This window comes from Culex pipiens, chromosome 3 (assembly GCF_016801865.2).
Source record: "Culex pipiens pallens isolate TS chromosome 3, TS_CPP_V2, whole genome shotgun sequence".
Taxonomy (NCBI): Eukaryota; Metazoa; Arthropoda; class Insecta; order Diptera; family Culicidae; genus Culex; species Culex pipiens.
The window spans coordinates 179,523,856-179,537,459 of NC_068939.1; the positions used below are offsets into that span (position 1 = coordinate 179,523,856).

The 13,604-nt window shown below is 36.0% G+C and overlaps 3 protein-coding genes across 3 annotated transcripts; 2 read left to right on the top strand and 1 right to left on the bottom strand.

The window, feature by feature from the left end:
• The first annotated feature begins 3,793 nt into the window (after positions 1 to 3,793).
• On the top strand, positions 3,794 to 4,771 carry LOC120427010 (uncharacterized protein DDB_G0271670). Its single transcript, XM_039591830.2, has 2 exons — positions 3,794 to 4,574; positions 4,632 to 4,771. The coding sequence occupies exons 1-2, from the start codon at positions 3,930 to 3,932 to the stop codon at positions 4,701 to 4,703; spliced, it is 717 nt and encodes a 238-aa protein (XP_039447764.1). The 5' UTR covers positions 3,794 to 3,929; the 3' UTR covers positions 4,704 to 4,771.
• Positions 4,735 to 5,390, bottom strand: LOC120427011 (39S ribosomal protein L41, mitochondrial). Its single transcript, XM_039591831.2, has one exon. The coding sequence runs from the start codon at positions 5,261 to 5,263 to the stop codon at positions 4,784 to 4,786; it is 480 nt and encodes a 159-aa protein (XP_039447765.1). The 5' UTR covers positions 5,264 to 5,390; the 3' UTR covers positions 4,735 to 4,783.
• On the top strand, positions 5,383 to 7,167 carry LOC120427009 (probable asparagine--tRNA ligase, mitochondrial). The gene is made up of 2 exons (XM_039591829.2): positions 5,383 to 5,661; positions 5,727 to 7,167. Exons 1-2 carry the CDS (start codon positions 5,533 to 5,535, stop codon positions 7,023 to 7,025), a joined length of 1,428 nt encoding a protein of 475 aa, XP_039447763.1. The 5' UTR covers positions 5,383 to 5,532; the 3' UTR covers positions 7,026 to 7,167.
• Positions 7,168 to 13,604: the final 6,437 nt, after the last annotated feature.

A 13,604-nucleotide genomic window follows, 5' to 3' on the forward strand; every position in this document is an offset into this window, starting at 1 on the left:
TTTTGTGAAACACAGACAAACACGGACTTTTAAATTTTGACACAGATATACACAGATTTTCAAAAAATGGAGCCAAAATTCGATTTTTGAAAGTAAGGACGGCTTTGACAACAACCACATGATGGTTACATGATTTTTCAGGTAACATCAACGTGTGGATTATTTTGAGTGAAACAATGATCGAGCTGTAGCTGTCACAGCCCTGCGAAGTATGTTGGCTGACATATCGGGCAGCCAGTCAAAAAAACCAGCTAGAAGTCGCCTGACAAAAAACTTTTGCTAGAAAGAGATAGGAAACCTGATGCAAACAAACGTCCAGCTGCTAGTCCAGCTGTCATGTAAACATAAGGTCTATTCCCGTACTTGCAGAATTGCAGAATTTCTGCAGCTTCTGCAGAATTCTGCAGCCAGCAAAGTCACTTTTTTGCAGCACGTTCCCGTACTTTTCAGCTCGCTCTCTTCATCTCTCTCTTTTGCAGAAGTTCTGTAAGGAGAGAAACCGCAAAACTTTTGCCTGGGTAGCGCGTTCCAGTACTTTTTCTGCAATATTGTACACAGCTGAGTGGATTTACTCAAATTGGGTATTAAAGTTGTTTAATTATTTCAAAATATTAAAAAAATGGTTCACAAAAAAAGCAATGAAAGAATTCTTAAGTTAAGTTTACCTCTATAACGAGGATATTATTGTGTATGCAGTACAACATTTTATTTGAAAAATCAAGGATGTATTATTTATTAAGTAACTAGAAATTCATAATAAAATAAATGAATTATGTCTGGATGTCACACGAAAGAACAACGGTGACGCAGCAAAATTGACAAAATTTAAAAAAAATGAATCAAAATCTCAAAAAATTTTAAACACTTAAATTAGGAAATCAGGAAATTACAAAATCCATAATTAAAAATATTTAAAAAATACTAATATTTTCAAATTGAGAAACTTTCAAAAAACATATATCAGATTTTAAAAATGAAAAATAAAAAAAGAATAATAAATCACAAATTCAAAGCTTAAAAAATCAAATAATTAAGGTTGAAAACAAAATCGAAATAAAAAATCAAAAGTTTGAATATTTATGAGTTCAGAACACCAAAAATTCAAAAGCTACAGTTAAAAATAATAAGATAGAAAATTTAAGAAATTATAATTTCAAAAATAAGTAAAATTAAAAAATTCTGTAAATCAAAAATTTTAAAACTCAAACATAAATAAAATAGAAACAGTCCAAATTTCCAATCTCTAGATCATCTATTTTCTAACCTAAAATATGACTTCAAAATATGTGTGTTTTTTATGATTCAAGATGGCGAAGAATTCAAGAATTTAAGAATTTAGGAACTTAAGAATTTAATAATTTGAGAATTTATGAATTTAAGAATTTAAGAATTCAAGAATTTCAGAGTTTCAGAATTTTAATTTCGACAAAATTACATTAATTTTTTTTTGTTCATATAAGAATACAAATTGGTAGCACCGTTAAAGGTACAATTTATTATTTGCCAATTAAATTTACCTATTATTTTAACACATATATTTAGTATATTCAAAATCAATTTAAGATCAAAAATTATTCCTAAACAAATATTTATTTGAATTTATTAAACTCAAAAGAAATGTGTCTTTTAAAAGTTTTTAAAACAATTTGTTTTTATAGTACTTTTTTTTAGTTGAGGTACTAGCCGTGCTGTAATACTATGGTTTAAGCTTTCAATTTTTTTTTTATCAGGTAAAAATAGTAACACTAAAAAAATCGCTTTATCATTTACATGACTGAACTAAGCCTGAAATCGTTAACATAAAAAAACCAGACATAAAAAAACTACCCCAAAATCATTTATTATTACAACTAATAATAAAATGCTTGATTTCACCCAACTTGCAAATTTTATGTAAGCGTGTACTCAACATCCATCACACCAAATTGCAGTAACTTTTCAACAAGAAAGAGAAGAGAGAGCTTGCAGAAAAGTACGGGAACGGTTTTGCTGCAACTTCTACCTCTCTCACTGCAGAAGTTCTGCCTGAGAGAAAAGTTACTTTTGTTGCAGAAAAGTACAGGAACGCTCTACTGCCGTTTTTGTGCAGAATTGCAGAATTCTGCAGTACGGGAATAGACCTATACTTTGAATGTGTTGGCAAATTTGTGACTAGAAAGCCTTATAGAATTTTTTCATAAAAAAAACGCAACAACCGATTCTGTGTACGCACCGGATGTTTCGTTTAATGTAAGGTACGCACTTCGGAAGTAATCGGTCAAGAAAAAAATCAAATGGGCAGCAGCGGTAGCGAAAGCAAGTCAGAGAGGGCGAAGAAAAGCCCCAAGAAAACATTCCCTCTATTTTGTTCCGCCGTTCGTAAAGCTGTTTCTTGACCCCCTTTCTTTTGAAGAGCATACCAGTCCTAAAACATAATGCGTAAACGATTCGAATTGAATTCCGTTTCAGAATTCCGATTGAGTTGACTGGGATGTGACTGAGATGCTTTATGTCAAGGGTGGTTCCCCCATAAACCACGTGGAAACTTTTTTCCCTTCCCCCCCTCCCCCCACCCCTGTTAAGCGGTATACGCACTTCGGAAGCGGCAGTGCAAGCAAGACAGAGAGGGTGAAGAAAAGCCCCAAGAAATCGCCCCCTCTCCTTTGTTCTGCTGTTCGTACAGCTGTTTCTTGACCCCTTTCCATCCGATCTGCATACTAACCTTTAGGTGGCAACCGCGAGCAGCTTGGTGGCAATGGGTTTTTACGTCTAATCTCAGAGTGCCTGGATACGCTGGAGGTTTGATTAGATTGGACATTAAATACAATATGTATTTGGTATTTTTTAATTTATTAAATATTTAGTATTTTAGATTTTCTTCTATTGTTTTGAATTTCTTGAAGAGTCAGTTTGTTTGGTTTTCTTTTCTATATGATCTTAAGTTTGTTTTTATTTTTTTGATTTTTAGTTTTAGATCTTTTAAATACACACACAAAAATATTACTGTAATGACAAAAGTAGCCTACTTTGAATTAAAAATTTACCAAAATTTTGTAGTGCGCCATTGCATTAGAATGCATTGAAACATCACAAGCGTTAAAGCGGCCAGGCCTGCTGCCCAAATTCGTATCGCAGAGACATGATTCGATGAAGTGGGTTGAGTTTGAGCACGGAGTGTTCAAACAACAACACAATTCTGAATCGACAGGGGAGGGAAGAAGCGTGGGGACACACCACCATACACTCCGAGATTTGGTTGTATTCGCTGGGAGCACCATGCTAAGAAGGTTTGGTACTCCGGGACCCTCTGGGATGGGTCATTGTATTTCCACAAATGCCCTGGACCTTGCCCTGGACACTAGTTGCCCTGGACACTAGTTGCTGTGCGCCACAACTCGCTTACAAATTGTATCTAATATAATAAAATTCTTGAAATTGAAAAGTAATTCATAAATTTAATAAATATGAAAATAAATCATGGAAATTCTTAAAGCTTTTACATTTAATGTAAAATTAATAGAAAACTAAAATAAATACATTCAAAAGTTCAAAATATTTTCTAAACTTTTAAGTTATAAAAATTATATAATATTGTTTAAAATCTAAAATTTAAAAATTATACAACATGAAAAATATATTTTTTGGTAAATCCAAAATATTTCAAAAACTTTAAATTATTTTTTATATTTTTCTCAAAAATTGCACCCTGAAAGCATGCAGCATCAAAATTTGTCGGTACAATTTCCGTGCGGTAAAATGACCAACACCGGCATCAAGAAATCTGTCAAAACGTGCGAAACAAAATAATCAAAATAGAACTGAAGTTTTCAAGCTTGATTGTTTGCCAAATTTAAATTGTTTGCTCAATTAAAATTGTTTATAAAAATCGTTAAAACACTCCCAAGTCTTACATTAAATTTGAAAGGCTTTTTTAAAAAACCACTCAAACAATGCCCCGCTCCTACTCCCGTCGCCGATCCCGCTCCAAGTCCCGCGACAGAGACAAGTATCATTCGAGCAGCAGCCGCCGGGACGGCGGTGGATCTTCCTACTCGTACCGGGAGGACCGATCGTCCAAATCACGTTCCGCCGTAACCAGCTCTTCATCCTCGTCCCGACATGGATCTTCGCGCCATCATCACGGCAGCAGCAGCTCGAGTAGCCATCGGCATCACAAGAGCCACTCGAAGGAACCCAGCAGCAGGGAGCATCATAGCAGCCGGAACCGGTCTGCATCAAGGGAACGTCACTCGAGGAAGCGGGTCAGCAGCAGTTCGAGTAGCAGCAGCAGCTCGTCGGATTCGTCCAGTTCCAGCTCTAGCAGCTCGTCGGGGGGATCGAAGAAGGAGAAGGAATTTGTGTTTAAGTCGATGGAAGATCGGCCCGATCAGCAGCAGGACAAGTCGGCGGCGCTGGCCATGCTGGACGAGGACGGGTTTGTCCCGCAGGCGTTTGTCTCGTCGAGGAAGCCGGCGGCGGCGGCGGCGGCAAGTGCAGGTGCTCCCGGGAGTATTGTGATTGATTTGGCCTCGCAGACGATTAAGATACCGAAGGCGGAGGAAGCCGAGGCGGAAGATCCGCTGTTTCATCCCAATGTAAGAGTTTGAGGGGTGATTTGAATGTTTTTTGTCTTATCTTGTTTTTCCTTGCAGTTTTTCGGAAACGACGATGAACGGATGACTCGCTGGGTTCGCAAGCTGATGGCGTACAGACAGATGGCTTAAATTGGAAGGTCATCGGTAAATTAAGGCTCCCTTCTATGATCTATAATAAACATTTAATCTACATTGAACGCCGTGTTCCGTTAAAAAATATCCGAGCCAGTTTTGCGCGTCCTTTTCCAAGCCTCGTCGGGGCTAAGCGTCTCCTCCGCTGACGGGACCTTTGGCGATCCATCCTCCTCCAGCGCTCCACTCTTGAAATCGTCAATCACCTTCTGGGCGTAGATCGCATTGTACAGATCCTGGCTGGTAAACTCCGACTGGATCACATCCGGCGCCCGATACGATACGTACGGCTTAAACTTGCACCCCTCCAGGTTGGGCACGATCAGTTCGGGAATTTTGGCCGCGATTTCCACGTACCGCCCATCGGCCGTGGTCACGCCGGTGTCGCGCACTCCCCGCTTATCCACCGGCATGTCCGGGTACTGGTCCGGGTTGGCGGCACGCAGCTTCTTGAAGATGCGCGTGCCACGCTTGTTGTACAGCAGAAACTTGCGGAAGTTGTGCTTGCCGGCGGCGACCGTCGAGGTGCTGATGCCGCGCCGGATTATGTTGAACATTTTGAGTGTGGAGTTTGAAAAATCAACGAAATTTTGAAAAAGTTCACTGAAGTTTGTTTACGACTGCCTCATTTTCAGCACACGAGATTGACGTTTTGGGTGACGTAACTAATTTTACCGAACGACATTTTCAATTTTACCGAATAAAGTTGTGCGTTTTGTAATATTTGCACAGTCCCCAAGTGATGTAAACAGAAATATTCCGGTCGTCAGAATTTCGTTGAAATTTGCATTTAAAAATAGTTTTTTTTTAGTTTAAGAATTCTAAAATGTACAAAGCACTTTTAAGCTCAATAAGAGTTTCTAGGTCAACAAATTTACGAAGCATTTATCACTTGACTCGAGTCAAAGATGTGGCAGCGGGAGTGCATTCCGAGGCAGACAAAATTCAAGTCAAGGTTCAAACAAATCTGAGCTGAATATTCAAAATTCAACAAAAATAATTAAAATTCTAATCTTTTAGGGTTGGGTCAAATCGGTCCGCAAAATGAAGGACAACGTCTTCCTGGACGTAAACGACGGAACCTGCGGGCACAACCTCCAGCTGGTGGTCAGCAAACCGCAGCTCCAGAACACGGCCTACGGCTCGTCCGTCGTCGTGACCGGAACGCTCGGACGGACCCCAAAAAATCAGCTCGAGCTCAAAGTCGACTCCCTGCAGGAACTTGGCGCCTGCCCCCTTTCAGAAGGCTACCCGTTCTACCCGAAAAAATCCTACCCGCCCGACTACATCCGGAACCATTTGCACCTGCGGCCGCAGGTCAGTTCGGTGGGGTCCACGCTGCGGGTGCGGCATCAGGCCACCAAGTGCTTCAACGATTATCTGGACCGCGAAGGCTTCATCCAGATCCACACGCCAATCATCACGTCCAACGACTGCGAGGGCGCGGGAGAAGCCTTCCAGGTTCGTCCCGCAAACGACGGACTGCTCAAGCAGATGGCCAAAAAGGGCGTCCCGCACGACCAGGCGTACTTCGATCGTCAGACGTTCCTCACCGTCTCCGGCCAGCTTCACCTGGAAGCGATGGCACACGGGCTGGGCAAGGTTTACACGTTTGGACCGACGTTCCGTGCGGAGAACTCCAAGTCCCCGATTCACCTGGCCGAGTTTCACATGCTCGAACTCGAGGAAGCCTTTATGGACTCGTTGGACGCGCTCGCGGACCGAATCGAATCGATGGTCAAGTGTGTAACGAAATCGCTGTTGGAAACCTCCTCCGATGATTTGACTTCCGTCAGGAAGCTAACAACCGATTCAAACCTAGAACAATCATTCACCTGGGTGGACAAACAATTCCCGCGAATCACCTTCGAAGAAGCCATGCAAGTACTACAACAGCACAAAACCAAACTAAAATCACCCGTTTGTCCCGCGGACGGAATCAACAAGGAGCAGGAACTCTTCCTGGTTGACCACTTTGCAAGTCCGCTCTTCGTGACGAGTTGGCCCAAAGCGATCAAGTCCTTTTACATGAAGGAAAACGCCGCCAACCCAAAGCTGGTGGACGCGTTGGACTTTTTGGTCCCCCACGCCGGTGAGCTAGTTGGGGGAAGTGTCCGCGAGTGCGATCACGACAAGTTGGCGGCAAAACTGCCCGACCGGGAGGCGCTCGGGTGGTATCTGGAGCTGCGCAAGTTTGGGTCGGTTCCGACGGCCGGGTTCGGGCTGGGGCTGGAGCGCTATCTGGCGTGGGTGCTGAACGTGCACAATGTCAAGGACGTGGTACCGTTTCCGCGGTGGGCGCACAATTGTGCGATGTAAATGCGAGGGGAAATATAGAAAAACTTAAAAAAAGAAAGGCTTTTACTTAATTGAGGAAACTTATTTGAAAATCTCAGACCCCTTAAGCGCCTTTACTTTTTTGCATTTTCTAAGAGAAGAGTGCGAAAAGATTCGTCAAATATTACAGGGTGGTCCCACCCGTGTGGATCAATCGGACCGCGCACTGGACTTACAATCCAGAGGTTGCTGGTTCGAAACCCGCGGCGGGCGCTATAAAATTTCTTTGTGTAAATATGGGTATCCGGCTTAGGAGCCCAGGGCGGCGAAGTCCTTCGTGGTGATTATTGCATTCGATCGTAATATTACGATCATAATTTGTCGACTCACGATCGAGATTTCTCAATAGTAAGATTACGACTTACCATCGACAAATCTCGATCTACCATCGAGAAATTACGATCGTAATTTTACTGTTGAGAAATCTCGATCGTGGATCGAGAAATTACGATCGTAATTTGTAATACCATTTTTTTGAAAAAGATATTAAAGATTCCAATTTTTTTTTAAAAAATCATGAATTTAAAAAAATTTCAACAAACTTCATATTAAAAGTTTCAAAAATTTCAAAAATTTTAAAAATTTCAAAAATTTTAAAAAAGTTAAAAAATTCAAAAATTTCAAAAAAATATTTTTTTTTTAATTTTTAATTTTTTAATTCTTTAAAACAACTTAAACTTTTGAAATTTGTAAAATTTGTAAAATTTGTAAAATTTGTAAAATTTGTGAAATTTGTTAAATTTATAAAATTTGTGAAATTTGTAAAATTTGTAAATTTGTGAAATTTTGGAAATTTTTATTTTTTTAAAAATTTTTAAAATTTTTGAAATTTTAAAATTTTTAGAAATTTTTAGAAATTTTTAAAAATTTTGAAATTCCTGACATTTTTAAAAATTTTGAAATCTTTGAAATTTTCAAAATTTTTGAAATTTGAAAATTTTTGAAAATTTTAAAATTCTTAAAATTTTTGAATTTTTTGAAATTTTAAAATTTTTAAAATTTTTAATTTTTTGAAATTTTTGATTTTTTTTTAATTTTTTGAAATTTTTAAAATTTTTAAAATTTTTGAAATTTTTGAAATTTTTGAAATTTTTGAAATTTTTGAAATTTTTAAAGTTTTTGAAATTTTTGAAATTTTTAAAGTTTTTGAAATTCTTGACATTTTTTAAAAAAATTAAATTTTTTAATTTTTTTAAATTTTTGAAATTTTCGAAATTTGGAAATTTTGAAAATTTTTAATTTTTTTAAATTTTTTAAAATTTTTGAAATTTTCGAAATTTTTAGAAATTTTTAGAATTTTTTAAAAATTTTGAAATTCTTGACATTTTTAAAAAAAATTAATTTTTTAAAATTTTTAAAATTTTTAAAATTTTTTAATTTTTTTAAATTTTTTAAATTTTTTAAATTTTTTAATTTTTTTAAATTTTTTAAATTTTTTAAATCTTTTAAATTTTTAAAATTTTTTAAATTTTTTAAATTTTTTAAATTTTTAAAATTGTTGAAATTTTTAAAAGTTTTAAAAGTTTTAAAATTTTTAAAATTTTTAAAATTTTTAAAATTTTTAAAATTTTTAAAATTTTTAAAATTTTTAAAATTTTTAAAATTTTTAAAATTTTTAAAATTTTTAAAATTTTTAAAATTTTTAAAATTTTTAAAATTTTTGAAATTTTTGAAATTTTTTAAATTTTAAAAAAAATTTGAAATTTTTGAAATTTTTTAAATTTTAAAAAAAAATTGAAATTTTTGAAACACATATCGAGATTTTCTCGATCGTCAGTCGTAACTTGTCAATGGTAGATCGAGAAATTACCATCGACAAATTACGATCGTAATATTACGATCGAGAAATCTCGATCGTGAGTCGAGAAATTACGATCGAAATATTACGATCGAATGCAATAATCACCACGCTTGTATATGAAAAGGAAGACATTAGTGGTTGGTACTAGCAATCGTGGTGATTATTGCATTCGATCGTAATATTACGATCGTAATTTCTCGACTCACGATCGAGATTTCTCGATAGTAAGATTACAACTTACCATCGACAAATCTCGATCTACCATCGACAAATTATGACTTACCATCGAGAAATTACGATCGTAATTTGACTGTTGAGAAATCTCGATCGTGGATCGAGAAATTACGATCGTAATTTGTAATACCATTTTTTAGTTTTTTTTTTTTTCATTTAGGCCGTTGCAAATATTTTTTGAAGTTTATGTCCCTCGGCTCTGACCAAAATCAAGGGGGGGGGGGGGGGGGGGGGCAAAAAAATAAAAAAATATAAAAATTGAAATAACAAGCATAGGTTTTAACATTTGGATGAAAAAAGTGTTTCAAAATGCATTTTACACGCTTCTAATTGCTTTCCAATCATTAGTTTTCAAAATATCGATGTATTGACGGAAATTTATTTTTCGCGAAAAAAACTTTTCGTGGGACTGTATATTGGTATATCATGGAAATTTAAAATGTTTTCAAAAGAGTTCAAACATGCTAAATATGATTATAAACGCAAGAAGTGTATTTTAAATAGTTTTCAGATGATTAAAATTTTCATTTTCATTAAAATTTTGAAGTTTTCGGATTTTTTTTTGCCCCCTGATTATTCAGGCCGACTTTGAAGAAGGGGGCGACATAAACTTTGAAAAATATTTGCAACGGCCTTAAACGGAATATTTAAAAAAAAATCTAAGTTCATTTTTTTTAATGTGAAAAAATAACAAAATTGAAAAAATCTAATTTCAAACAATTTAAAAAACTTAAAAATTTCAAATAAAAAAAATAAAAAAACTTTAAAAATTTCAAAGACTTTAAATAATTGAAAAAAAATCAAAAATGACAAAACATTTCAAAAACTTCAAATTTTTTTTAATGTTAAAATTTTTTAAAATTTCAAAAATTTTAAAAGTTTCAAAAATTTCAAAAAAAAAATAAAAAATTTAAAAAGAAATCAAAAATTTCAAAAACTTCAAAAATTTTAAAAAATTTAAAAATTTCAAAAAATTTAAGAAATTTAAAACTTTCAATAATTTAAAAATTTGAACTTTTTTATTTTTTTAATTATTAAAATTTTTGAAATTTTTAAAATTTTGGAAATTTTGAAAATTTTTGAAATTTTTAAATTTCTGAAATTTTTTTAAATTTTTTTAAATTTTTTAAATTTTTGAATTTTTTTGAAATTCTTGAAATTTTTTGAAATTTTTGACAATTTTTGATTTTTTTTAATTTTTTGAATATTTTGAAGTTTTTTAAATTTTTGTGTTTTTTTTTTGAAAATCATGAAAAAAAGTCAAAACGAGCTTCGAACCCATATCGAGATTTTCTCGATCGTCGGTCGTAATTTGTCGATGGTAGATCGAGAAATTACGATCGAATGATCTCAATCTACTATCGACAAATTACGACTTACCATCGACAAATTACGATCGTAATATTACGATCGAGAAATCTCGATCGTGAGTCGAGAAATTACGATCGTAATATTACGATCGAATGCAATAATCACCACGTACGACTTACCGCGACTTACCATCGACAAATCTTGATCCACCATCGACGAATTACGGTCGTAATTTTACTGTTGAGAAATCACGATCGTGGATCGAGAAATTTCAAAAATTTCAAAAAATAAAAAATTCCAAAAAATTTAAAAAAAATAAAATTTTTAAAAATTTCCAGTTTCAAAAATTCTAAAAATTTCTAAAAAAATCAAAAATCTTTAAAAAAAATTTTTTTAAAAGATTTAAAAATTTCATAAATTTTTATAATTGAAAAAAAGATAATTTCGAAGTTCAGTTTTTTAGGGACTGAATAAAAAAAAACCTCAAAAAAATATTTTTACATTCTTAAAATTTCAGAATTTTTTTAAAATTTTAGAAATTTTTGAAATTTGTAAATTTTTGATTTTTTTGAAATTTTCATTTTTTTTGAAATTAATAAAAATGATGAATTTTTATTTTTTTGTAATTAATGAAAATTATGAATTTTAAAATTTTTTGAAATTAATGAAATGATTTTCTCGATCGTCGGTCGAAATTTGTCGATGGTAGATCGAGAAATTACGACCGAATGATCTCAATCTACTACAATCAACCCCCGGTGGTTGGTCACTTTTTCGTTTGACACTTTTTTAGTTTGTACCCCGTTGGTTGGCCAAAGTCAAACTAAAAAGTGCCGAACTGTCACTTTTTACACGGCGCTCACGCACACTATCAAAACAAACGTTTGGTAGGAGGTGTGAGCTCCGTGTAAAAGGGGTGTCAAACTAAAAAGTGACCCCGTTCGTTTGACAACAGTTGGTGTCAAACCACCGGGGTTTGAGTGTATCGACAAATTACGACTTACCATCGACAAATTAAGATCGTAATATTTCGATCGAGAATTCGCGATCGTGAGTCAAGAAATTACGATCGAAATAATACGATCGAATGAAGCTTAAAAATCCGAACCTATTGAAAATAAAAAAAATCGCCTGACTTTAATAAATTTATACCGCTAAACAGCGATGACATTGTTCAGATTTCGAGTACAAATATTTTTAAGCTGGTTTGCCTTGACATATATAATAAAAAAAAAACATGTACTGGGTTGTTCAGTTTTTTTTGAAAAAAAAGTAGATTAGCCATGGTATTTTATGATTTATTTTATACTAACAGTGCTGCCGTTCTACGCATAGTTGTCCCATGTTAAAAAAAGTGCAACTGAGAAAAACGCGATTGAAATTATTCGACCGTTTTTTGTGTTTCTACGCATAATTGTCCCGTGGGTCCCTGTTCACCCCATAAGTCCCTAACCATCCCAGTTAGCAGTTTATCACTCTTATTAGTTATCTTCTTGGTATACAACACGTAAACAATACACAATACTTCGTCAAACTAATGATTTAGTGAAAGAAAATACTTGGTGGGACAATTATGCGTAGAAGTACAACGATCGGACAAACAGACTTGGTGTTGTTCTTGATGAGTTTCCTAACAAAGCACTAGATTTTATGTGTTTTTGTTAAAGTATACGTTAAACTAAACTTAAAAAAGGTGCTGTGGTAATGCTACAGGCATAACCATCATGACGAAGAACTTCGGACACAAAAGTAAATGAATTTTTATAGTTATTATTATTTGCGTTTCTTGGCCACAAAATCAATCACGAAAGAGTTAATTCTTAAGATCTATTTATTTCTGCTCAATGATGGTCTCATGTTAATTTGACGTTGGATAACGGGGGAAGGTACACTCCTGCTACCGGAGCCTCCGGCCACTCCAGGTGGTGGCCACTACTGCCAAAATGTCAAATTTCATGTCCAGTATCAAAATCCCTAAAGTTTGATACCCATATTGCCCCAACTCTTATGGTTCCGCAAATGTCCCCTTATCGGAACATCCCCGGGGCCTGCGGCCACTCCAGGTGGTAGCCACTACTGCCAAAATGTCAAATTTCATGTCCAGTATCAAAATCCCTAAAGTTTGATACCCATATTGCCCCAACTCTTATGGTTCCGCAAATGTCCCCTTATCGGAACATCCCCGGGGCCTGCGGCCACTCCAGGTGGTGGCCACTACTGCCAAAATGTCAAATTTCATGTCCAGTATCAAAATCCCTAAAGTTTGATACCCATATTGCCCCAACTCTTATGGTTCCGCAAATGTCCCCTTATCGGAACATCCCCGGGGCCTGCGGCCACTCCAGGTGGTGGCCACTACTGCCAAAATGTCAAATTTCATGTCCAGTATCAAAATCCCTAAAGATTGATACCCATTTTGCCCCAACTCTTATGGTTCCGCAAATGTCCTTTTATCGGAACATCCCCGGGGCCTGCGGCCACTCCAGGTGGTGGCCACTACTGCCAAAATGTCAAATTTCATGTCCAGTATCAAAATCCCTAAAGTTTGATACCCATATTGCCCCAACTCTTATGGTTCCGCAAATGTCCCCTTATCGGAACATCCCCGGGGCCTGCGGCCACTCCAGGTGGTGGCCACTACTGCCAAAATGTCAAATTTCGTGTCCAGTATCAAAATCCCTAAAGTTTGATACCCATATTGCCCCAACTCTTATGGTTCCGCAAATGTCCCCTTATCGGAACATCCCCGGGGCCTGCGGCCACTCCAGGTGGTGGCCACTACTGCCAAAATGTCAAATTTCATGTCCAGTATCAAAATCCCTAAAGATTGATACCCATTTTGCCCCAACTCTTATGGTTCCGCAAATGTCCTCTTATCGGAACATCCCCGGGGCCTGCGGCCACTCCAGGTGGTGGCCACTACTGCCAAAATGTCAAATTTCATGTCCAGTATCAAAATCCCTAAAGTTTGATACCCATATTGCCCCAACTCTTATGGTTCCGCAAATGTCCCCTTATCGGAACATCCCCGGGGCCTGCGGCCACTCCAGGTGGTGGCCACTACTGCCAAAATGTCAAATTTCATGTCCAGTATCAAAATCCCTAAAGTTTGATACCCATATTGCCCCAACTCTTATGGTTCCGCAAATGTCCCCTTATCGGAACATCCCCGGGGCCTGCGGCCACTCCAGGTGGTGGCCACTACTGCCAAAATG